Source organism: Hibiscus syriacus, unplaced genomic scaffold, assembly GCF_006381635.1.
Source record: "Hibiscus syriacus cultivar Baekdansim isolate YM2019G1 unplaced genomic scaffold, ASM638163v2 tig00112352_pilon, whole genome shotgun sequence".
Taxonomy (NCBI): Eukaryota; Viridiplantae; Streptophyta; class Magnoliopsida; order Malvales; family Malvaceae; genus Hibiscus; species Hibiscus syriacus.
The window spans coordinates 1,245-12,388 of NW_024063312.1; the positions used below are offsets into that span (position 1 = coordinate 1,245).

The 11,144-nt window shown below is 34.0% G+C and overlaps 1 protein-coding gene across 1 annotated transcript; it reads right to left on the reverse strand.

The window, feature by feature from the left end:
• Positions 1 to 8,044: 8,044 nt before the first annotated feature.
• On the reverse strand, positions 8,045 to 9,972 carry LOC120178503 (pectinesterase-like). Its single transcript, XM_039184329.1, has one exon. The coding sequence runs from the start codon at positions 9,791 to 9,793 to the stop codon at positions 8,045 to 8,047; it is 1,749 nt and encodes a 582-aa protein (XP_039040260.1). The 5' UTR covers positions 9,794 to 9,972.
• Between the last annotated feature and the right edge of the window lie 1,172 nt (positions 9,973 to 11,144).

Genomic DNA, 11,144 nt, shown 5'->3' on the forward strand with positions numbered 1-11,144 from the left:
TATAATTTAAATTCATTGAAACATGCAAATGCTAATAACATTCTAATTGCTTCTATCCTAGCTACGGAGCGTATGTTTCATCATAGTCTATGCCTCTTCTTGAGTATAGCCTTGAGCAACAGTCTAGCCTTGTTCCTCACTATTACCACTTTCATCAAGTTTATTTCTAAAAACCCATCTAGTACCTACAGTAGATTTATTACTAGGCCTTTCAACTAAGTCCATACTTTACTTCTCTCAAATTGATTTAATTCTTCTTGCATAGCCATAATCCAATGTTCATCTTTTAATGCTTCTTTGATGTTCTTAGGCTCTATGCATGAAATAAATGCAACATAATTAGATATTTCTAAGAGAAGATCGAGTAGTTACCCTTTTGATGGATCACCTATAATTTCACCATCCATTGACATAGTTGTACTCTCTTGGAAAAGATACTTCCCTTTCTTCAATGGTTGGATTCTCGAGGGGATCATGAGTTTCCTCATTTGTTTTTTCCTTTGATGATGATTCTCCAACGTCATGTCTAAGTCATTTGCTTGTACAATACCTACATCATCATTAACAGAAGAATCCTTCCTCGGAAGGGGATTATCATCGAAAACAACATGTATAGACTCTTCTACAACTAAAGTTCTTTTATTAAATACACGATAAGCTTTAGAATTTAAGGAATAACCAGAAAAATTCCTTCATCACTTTTAGCATCAATTTACCAAGATTTCTTTACCGTTGTTTAAAACAAAACATTTACATCCAAAAGGATGAAAATAGCTAATGTTAGGCTTTTTATTTTTGAGAATTTCATATGGAGTTTTCTTTAAAATTGGCCTAATCATTACTCGATTACAACATAACAAGCGGTATTTGTGGCTTCCGCCCAAAAATATTTTGGCAAATTATTTTCACAAAGCATGGTTCTAGCCATTTCTTCTAAAGTTCGATTTTTCCTTTCAACAACTCCATTTTGTTGAGGGGTTCTAGGTGCTGAAAATTGTGGCTAATACCATTAGAATTACAAAACTCAATAAATCCAAGATTTCAAATTCAGTTCCATGATCACTTCTAACACTAGTGATAGAGTATCCTTTTTCATTTTGGATTATTTTTGAAAATGTGATGAAATTTTCTAATGCTTCATCTTTAGTACTTAAGAATAGAACCCAAGTGTATCTAGAATAGTCATCTACCAAGACAATGCATATTGTTTTCCTCCCAAGCTAGTAGTTCTAGTTGGCCCAAAAAGATCTAAATGGATCAATTGTAATACTCTACTAGTTGATACATCATTAATAGATTTAAAAGAAACTCGTTTTTGTTTTCCTTTAGCACAAGCATCACAGATTTTATCATTATCAAATTTAAGCTTAGGCAACCCTCGAACTAAATCACCTTGAATTAGCCGTTGCAAAACACTCATACTAGCATGACCTAGTCTCCTATGCCATAACCAACTATCATGCTCATCCTTAGCAACTAGGCATAAATTAGTCATAAATAGAATCTAAATGCACCATGTAATGTTTCCTATTCTATGACCAACAAGCATAATCCGATTAGATGCAATGTCAATGACTTTACAACCATTAATTTCAAATAAGACATTGAATCCTTTATCGCATAATTGACTAATACTCAATAGATTATGCTTTAATCCATCCACATATAAAACATTCTTAATTTGTATGGAAGAGGTATTACCTATTGTACCAATACCTTCAATGTGACCTTTTGAATTGTCTCCAAAAGTCACTTCTCCTCCATTTTTGGCGTTAAGCTCAATGAACCGGCTTTTGTCTCCGGTCATATGTCTTGAGCATCCACTATCAAGGTACCATGAGTTTGAATTTGTTTCCCGTGCCTTGTAGCAATGCTCCTTTCCCTACAAACATAGATTAATTTTTGATTTTTGGTACCAAATTCTTTTGGGTCCATATTCATTAGTTTCCAAAATCCTAGTCCCTTAGGTATCCATTTGTGTAGGATATTTTTATCTTTAGTAGTAATGAGTTCTTTAGGAACCCACACACTTCTAATGATTTTTCCATTAGAGGTTCTTTGGGGACCTCTATGATTGTAGTTTCTAAAACTTTTTCTAACAAAGTTAGATTTTGAATTTTCACCTTTTTCAAAATGTTTTGTTCCAACTTTATCAAAAGAAGTTTTAAGATCATCAATTTTCTTTTGATGATCATCATTGATCTTTGAAAGTAAATTTTGCAAATCTAAATTTTTCTTTTCAAACTCTTCTAGTTTGATTTGCAAATTTTTGATTTTACTTTCAAGATCGTTGTTGGTTTTGGATATGAGTTGTTTTCATTTTTCAATTTTGAAACATCATTTTTATATTTTAAAAACAATTTCTCATAATCCGAAGCCAACCCATTGTACTCCTCAAATAACTCATCATAAGATAAATCATCAAAATTGGATGAGTTAGAGGTTACCTTAGAATCTTCCCCGAATGCCATCAAGCACAAGTTTGCTACTTCTTGTTCCTCTTCATCGGAACCTTCTTCATCGCTCCATGTAGCCACATGAGCCTTGTGCTTATTCTTTGATTGACCATTTTCTTCAATTATGGGCAATCATATTTGACATGCCCCGGCTTTTTGCATTCATAGCAAATGATTGGGTCCTTCTCTTTTGGTTCATTTTTTAGGCCTTCGTTTCGTTTGAATTTTCTTCCTTGGTAAGGTCTCATCATTTTTCTAAACCGTTTGGCAAACAATGCCATTTCCTCGTCATCATCATCATCATTAGAATCACTCTCATCTTTTGTGGATTTGAGAGCAACTCCAATGTTTTTCTTCTTCTCCTTCTCCTTTGGTGTCTCTTCAACTTTATCAAGGTCCACCTCATCTTCAAGCATCATCTCATGAGTGAGGAGTGAACCGAAGTTCTTCAAGAGTTAAGGACGATAGGTCCTTAGACTCAATGATTGCCGTCTTCTTTGATTGCCATGATTTTGGGAGGGAGTAGACTAACTTCCTCACAAGCTTTTCATTTGAGATGATCTCTCCATATGATTTGAGACCATTGACAATCGTTGAAAATCTATCCTTCATAGCTTTGATGTCTTCATTTGGTTTCATCCTGAATTTTCATAGCTATGCGTTAGAATACTAATTTTGATTTCTTTACCTCATCGGTACCTTCATGTGTAACTTGAAGCTTGTCCCATATTTCTTTGACGGTTGTACACGATGAAACTCTTCCGTATTCATCTGGTCCAAGAGCACAAAAGATAATATGGATGGCTTTGGAGTTGAGCTGGAACATTTTTGTATCTCCTTCACTCCACAACCTTGGATGAGTGATAGGCTTAATGTATCCTTCTTCTACGGCATTCCATGCTCCCATGTCACTTGCTTGAATGAAGTACATCATTCTATTCTTCCAATAGGCGTAGTTAGCTCCATTGAAGAAAGGAGGCTTGTTGACGGGCATCGAATCGAGACGGAGTCGAAGTTTGAAGTGGAGGCCATTGATGACTTGGTAATCGATGTAACTCTTCCCGGATCGACTCAAGAGGCGATTAAACCTTCAAATGAGTTAGGCTCTGATGCCAATTGTTGAGTTAATCGAATGACGAAATTGGCCAAGAGGGGGGTGAATTGGCAATAAAAATTTTGTGGAAGCTTTTGCAGAAAATTGAAAGTAATTGCACAGCGATTTACAGTGGTTCGACTTTCTCAAACAAAGTCTACATCCACTACCTTAGCTATCCACACTAAGGATTTTCCAACAAATTCACTAATTTGTTCTTTTTTTTTAGGCCAAAGAGATAACCTTACAATTCCCTCAAGAGTATACCCCAACTCTTGAGAACACTCTTTTCTCAAAGGGAAGATTACAAATTTGCAAACTTAAAAGAAAACCTCACAAGGTAAGATGTTTGCACAATTCTAGAACAAGAAAAGAACACTCAAAGAAAATTACAAATGAGCACAATAAGTGTTCTTTGAAAGCAAAATGAATATTGAATGAAAATTGGCTTGAATTGCACAAACTTTGTGTTTGATGCTTTCTCTCTTGTTTCTCTATGATTTTCTTACTGATCAAGGGCTTCAGAACTTGTTTAAATACACCTTGGATCACTTCTGAACGTTGGGGATGATTAGAGAAGATATTATAGCCGTTTTAGTGTGAAAACATTTAATAAAACAGCTTGGAGCGTGGGGGGAATCGGTTCCCCCTCATAGGGAATCGGTTCCCTAAGTGTTAAATTCAAATATTTCGACCGTTGAACAGGGGGGAATCGGTACCCCCTTGGGGGGAATCGGTTCCCTCCGAGCATTCTGGAAATCTCGGAGCCAAACCATTCAGGGGGGAATCGGTTCCTCCTATGGGGGGGGAATCGGTTCCCTCTGAGCAATCTGGAATTTTTGGCTTTGAATTGGTTCGAAATACTTTGTAAAATTATTTTGAAATTTTTTTATGATTAAAACTTAATTTTACACTTAAGTAAGGATCAAAAATGATTTTTGAAACATTTGGAGTAATGTTTTGATATTCGAATAGTTATATCGAATATACTTAGAAATCATTTGGAAAATCTTAAAATCCATTTAACTTAATTTGAAAATCTTAAAATCCATTTAACTTAATTTGTTATATCGAAATATTAAAATGTTTCAACCCACAAAATTAAAAATCACAAAGGAGATGAAACTATTGAAAGACCACTGATAAATTAAAAATCAGAATCGAGCGAAGTGAAAATCCTATTCATGAATGTAAATCGCATATCCAAATCCAATCCGAGGGTCTAAAGGAGGGAAGATCAGCATGATAACAAATAAACACAGTCTTGATCAATCGTGACGATATCGAATCAAACTTTAAAAAAAAGGATAACAAAAAAAACAACAAAAAGACCGAAAACGTGTCATAAAGACAAAAAAACGTGTCATAAAGGCATATAAAAACGTGTCACAAAGACATATTATTAAACAAAAATAATAAATAAATATACATTATAATAAAGCAAAGAAAAACAATTGATACCGACGGTCGACAATCGACATTGAGGCTGATGCTGCTATTGATCATAAAGAAAAAAAGAAAAAAGACTAACGATGGCTAAAAAAAGAGAAAAAGTAGGACAAATACTAAGTCTTCCTAAATAAAAATATTAAATATACTTTAAAGGTCAATTTAGTATTATTTTTGAAAAGTGATTTTGAAAAATACAACTTAAAATTTAAATAATCGATATTACTGTTAGAAAGTGATTTAAAAAAAATAAAAAAGTCTATTTTAAATATTATGTTGTAAATTAAAAATATAATAACAAATTTATTTTAAATATTATGTTGTAAATTGAAAATATAATAAAAAGTCTATTTTAAACTAAAACAATAGAAAAACAATATTTAAAAAATTTCAAACTATCATATTATGATAATAAAATTAATATTAATTAAAATTAGATAAACTCATAGCATTTGAAGAAATACACTTTAATCGTATTAAGTTACACTTATCATTTTAAATTGATTATCATCATTTAATTAGTATAGTATTATATTTTACAAATTTATACATTAAAATTACTCAATACAGAAATTTTAATTAAAATAACATCTAAAAGAAAATCATCGAAAATCCAACTTAGTATTACTTGACAAGTGTTGTTCCCATCATAAAAATGTTCAAATTTTATTTTATAAATGTACATAGGAATCAAATATAAAAGAATAAAACCATTTCAAAATTTATAATTAATTATAAGGCCTAAAAGTCACATTTGTCTATGCAGTAGATATAATTTATCATTTTTGTCACTATCATATTTTCGCATCAATCTAGCCCTAAAAGTTGTTAATTGCATCATTTTATATATAATTTAACTTAAACCCTAAATAGATAACCTTAATCCATAACCCTATAACCTATAAACCTTAAACTTTAACTTAAAATCATCAATTTAGGGTTTTAAGTTAGGAATAGGTATAAAATGATGAAATTGAACAACGTTGAGAACTAAATGGATATGGACAAAAGTGATAAATTAAGTATACTATAAGGACAAAATATACCTTTTTACCTAAATATAAATTTACCTTTTTACCTAAATCAAATAAAAATAAAGAAAATAAATATAAAAATATTAAAAATTTAATGTGAAATGATAATCATTATACACAATATATGTAATGAGATTATTATTAATCAAATTATTATTTAATTTTTTAATAATATTTAATATTTGGAATCTAAAAATAATAGAATATGTTAGGCTCAATGCAAAAATAAGTGTCCAAACTATACCCTTAATTAACTTTAGGTACCTAAAGAATTTTTTGTTAAAAATATGTACTTAACGTTTTCTACGTTATATTTTTAGATGTCTACAGTTAAAAAAAACAATTGCTAAGTGACACAAGTGATTTTTATATTTTTTTGAAATTTTTATTTTTAAAATTAACTTAAAAATATTATTATCATTTTAAAAAAAGAAATTCAAATGTTTCAAAAATATGAAAAGACCCCTAAAATTCTTAAACTCAAATCTTCTAATTCCTTTGTCAATCACTATTGCCATTATCATCATCGCCGGCCGCTATTGCTGCTGTTACTATCACCGACCGCATATTCATTGGTCATCCCTCTCCATGATCCCAACAAAACTCTTACATGTTGGTAACCACCCAGAAAATCCTCCCTTCGTAACCACTCTTCTAATCGATGCAAACATGAAATCATGCCCATCTCGTTCAGGAATTCACGATTTCCCTAACTCGACTTTCAAGAGAGATGCTTGATGACGATTATTGTTCCACCTTCGCCAATCTTGTTTCCAGAATCAAAGGCCCTCAGGCCTTGTCTGCTTTAAGGTGAAGGAAACTGTTTGCAGATCCAGTCCCTTGAGGTCTGCAGAAGACATGTAAGAATCCATTATATAGGAGAAAGTAGAAGGCCCCCAATTAGTCCAACATGTTCATGGACGTTAACTACTGAACATTCATAAAACTCATTTCCTACTACACAAACAGTCCAAAACTTATTCTCTTCGGCTATTGGCTTTAAAATAGAATCTCCAAAAGAGTTGTTACGAACACGGGGAGATTTGTTGGGATTTGTGACCTCATGAAAAGGGATGATCGGAGGGTATGCGGCCAGCGACAATGACACTGACCACGTTGCACGGCGATAACAACTAGGGATGGGCACGGGTCGGGTTTTGGCCAACCTGACCTAACCCGAAAATTTTACATTATCCACCCGACTCGAAAAACATATACCCTCCACCGACCCGAATTTTTAGATAAAATTCGAACTCGATTCGACCATACCCGAAATAATAAATAAAATCTTATTTTTTATTCAATTAAAACAATGATTTAATTGAAAAAATAATATATAGAGTGGGTATTACTGTAATTATTTCTAAATATATATGGTAAAATTATTTTTTCCCCGGTCGGGTTGAGTATTTTCACCCTAAACCCAATTCCGATCGACCCGAACATCATCTTTAAAACACCTGGTCCAAACTGATTTTTTTTAAAAATCGACCCGATCGGGTCGGGTCGAAACTTGTCGGGTTCGAATCCCATGTCCATCCCTAATAACAACAATAACAATCGGCAAAGAAGTTGGATGATTTGAGTTTAGGTATCTTAGGGGTCTTTTTTATATTTTTAAAACATTTTAGTTTTTTAAGAATAATTTAACATTTTTAAGTTAATTTTAAAAAAATAAAAAATTCAAAAAAAAATATAAGCATGACACATGTCACTTAACGATTTTTTGAACGGTATACACTAAAAGTGTAACGAAGAAAACGTTAAACACATATTTTCAACGAAAAATTCTTTAAACACATGAAGTTAACTAATAATATTGTTTGGATACTTATTTTTACATTAAGCTAATATTTTAATATAAATTTAGTTAATAATTATATTCTTAGTTTTAATTATCACATAAATATGACATTATTTAATTGAGGTTAATTTAAATTAATTTATTATTATCATTATAAATAATTACAAACATATATATACACAGGAAGAAGCTGTTTAATAATTTGTAATTATAAGATTACTAAAATAACAATAAAGATAATAATAAGAATGGCCTTAGATTCTTTCGGTGGTTTACAGGCCGGATATCCAGTCGGGAGTGCATGGAACCCCGGTATTCGGAATCCATGTATTGGACTTGAGGTAGGGGCCAGGGGTAAACGTCTTGGCCGTGTTAAGATCAACTTTCTTGATTCCAGACCATTTGACTCTGCCGTCGTTTTGGCGCCAGGTCCCCGGTTGCCGAACTCGACGAAGTAGGAGGTAGTCTCCCCTTTGCCGGGGAGCATTGGAATGTACCCTTCCGGTGCGATGATGTCGTCGATTTGGGTCTGGATGATGATGGCTGTGGCAAGAATCTTCCATGGTCTATTGAGATAAGCTTTGTTCGTGTCCTTCACCGGGATATAGTCTTTGTCGCCAGAGATGGTGCAGTTGTGTAGAACGAAGCCGCCAGTGGAGTTATGGAACATTTTCCCCTGTGCAAGGACAATGCAGTTCTGTTTTGGACCAGGTTTCCTCACAATAATCTGGCAGTTCTGGAACACCGCTCTGGAGTCGCCGAAGATGAAGTCAATGGTGCCGGTGATGACACAATCGCGGAAGAATTGCATTTCCTTATGTGCGTAGAGGGTGTCTTGGTACCCGTTGAAGTGACAGTTGTAGAAGACGCCTAGGTCGCCGGTACTTCTCAAGGCGACGGCTTGCTCACCCTCGTATCCGGCGGTGTTCTCAAATCCGATGTCTTTGGCTATGAAATGCTTCGCATCAACGGCAACAGTTGCAGTGAAGAATGTTCTGAGTTTACTCCTTATGACGCAAATGTCATTGGTAATGACAGTCTTGGTCGGACCATCTCCGATGAGCATAACATGTTCGGCTTCCTTGATGATGTGAACCTGCTCTTTGTAAACTCCAGCCTTAACGTGAATAATAAATCGTTGGGTATTCTTTTTCGGAACTTCAGCCAATGCCTTGACGATGCTATCGTATTTTCCACTTCCGTCTTTAGCAACCACCACGTTAGGCTTAATGGATCCCGCATTCGCCTGGAGGAGTCTCCGGTCGCTGTGGCTTAACCAGACAGGAAAGTCACCGTTCTTCTCCGACAAGAGTTTACGTTGTAACGGCGTGGTGCTGATGTTTTCGATGCTGGGGATGTTGAGGTCTTTTGCGATGGAGGATAACCCGTACATCATGCCGAGGGCGTTCATGTTAAGCTCCTGTGCCGTTTTCAAGATCGACTTCATTTTCTCGGCGGCCTCGCCGTTCTCCTCCGCGAACGAGTCTATGCAGGTTTGCTGGCTGGTGAGGGCGCCGCTCAGCCACACCTGGATGTGCAAGAGAATATCGCCGATCTTGCTCATATCGTACTCGCCGAGCTTGTTGAATGAATCTTCTAAGTCGTCAATGGCGAAATCCAACACCTCTTTACAAACCTCTAAAGCATTCTTCTTACCTTTGTCTTTCTCCAGCTCCTGAAGCGTTTTCGAATCCGCCAACACCCTCTTTATCTCCGTCACCGTCGCCTGAAACCCGGTCCTTATCAACTCCTTCGGATCACTCGAGCTCGACGATTCAAGGCTCTTCTCACAGGTTTCCTTGAAAGCCGTGGGTTGGCAAACGGTCTGCACCGCCTTCGAAGAAGTCGATATTTTCTCCTTCTTCGCATCATTCAACCCCACGGCGAACACCACGGCCACCACGGAGGCCACCACCGCCACCAAGCAGACAAGCACAAAAACAACGTTATTAGCCATTTTTAAACAGCTTTCCCCCTGGTTATTAAAACCCTAATAGAGACGAGAAATACAGAAATCTTTTTCCTCCCTTCTTTTCGCTTGAATCCGAACTTCTCCAGATGGAAGAAAGAAAGAAAGAAAGAAGATTATTGCAGCTGCGTGGGGCTGCTTATTGCTTATTTATCATTGCCCGTTGAGCTGCTTGAATTATCTGCATTTCCATTCCCCTATTTATACTTGAAGGAGATCACTATTTTTAGCTATGCCTTCGTTTTCTATGATCCACAGATCCACCGGACGTGCCAGTTTGTTCAAACTTCCTCAAAATTTATGGATTTTACATTTAAACACTAATTTAAATATTTTACATAATTTTAAATTTATATATTATTTGTTATATATTTTAAATTTATATTTATAAATTATTTATCAAATATATGAGTCTCATAAATATTTTAAGTAAAGAGATAAATATAAAGTAGATAATAGATTAAGACTGGTCTATTTCAATACATTGTAATTTGTATGCATAAGTAAAGCACATTTAAATGGATATTCAAAAGTGAATATAATCAATATTAATTCTTATAATTATACATGGAAAAGTGAATATATGAATCTTTTAAATATTTTAAGTAAAAAGATAAAAATAAAATTAATTGATAAATTAAAACTTGCTTATCATTCATCTATTTACTCAAACATATCGAAACATGTAATGATTATATTGAACACAATTATGATTATTTTCACCTAATTCAAGCTTACGTTTATATTTTGAATTTATCGTTTTACTTATTTTCTTTCTTTTTATTTCTCTTAAAAATTTCAAGTTCCTCGTACACTTCTATGATATAATCAACATCAAATTACAAAATACACATTAGACTTCTGATTAAAGCTTAGCATGCATTGTGTGCATTGTGTGTATATAGAAGTTAGTGTTATGGCACAAAGGTTTGTAAATGTTATATAAGACTTATGAGGTATATTTGATGCATGATAGATAGGTGAGAAGGCATGATCATGTCTATGATCATGCATATGTCGAAACGATTTTTTTCTTAAGTGTTATTTTAAAAAACCACACATTTTTTTAATTTACCTCTTTGATTAATTTTAATAAAAAGTAATGTGATTTAAAAAAATATCTCATTTCAAAAAAATTGAGATTTCTTTTAAAAATAAACCGTATGGTTCGTGGAGTCGCCACCAATCTTTGATTAGGGTATGATTGGGTACCCAAAAACATATTTTTTTCATTTTAATAAAAATATTAACTTTAATTAAAACAACCATTTTGAGGTATGTGTTACAAAAATTCGAGTTCGAGAGTCGGTTATGCGTGGGGAAGGATTAACACCCTCAC

Coding starts and splice junctions, on each gene's coding strand:
- LOC120178503 (XM_039184329.1), bottom strand. CDS start 9,793: ATGGCTAATAACGTTGTTTTTGTGCTTGTCTGCTTGGTGGCGGTGGTG.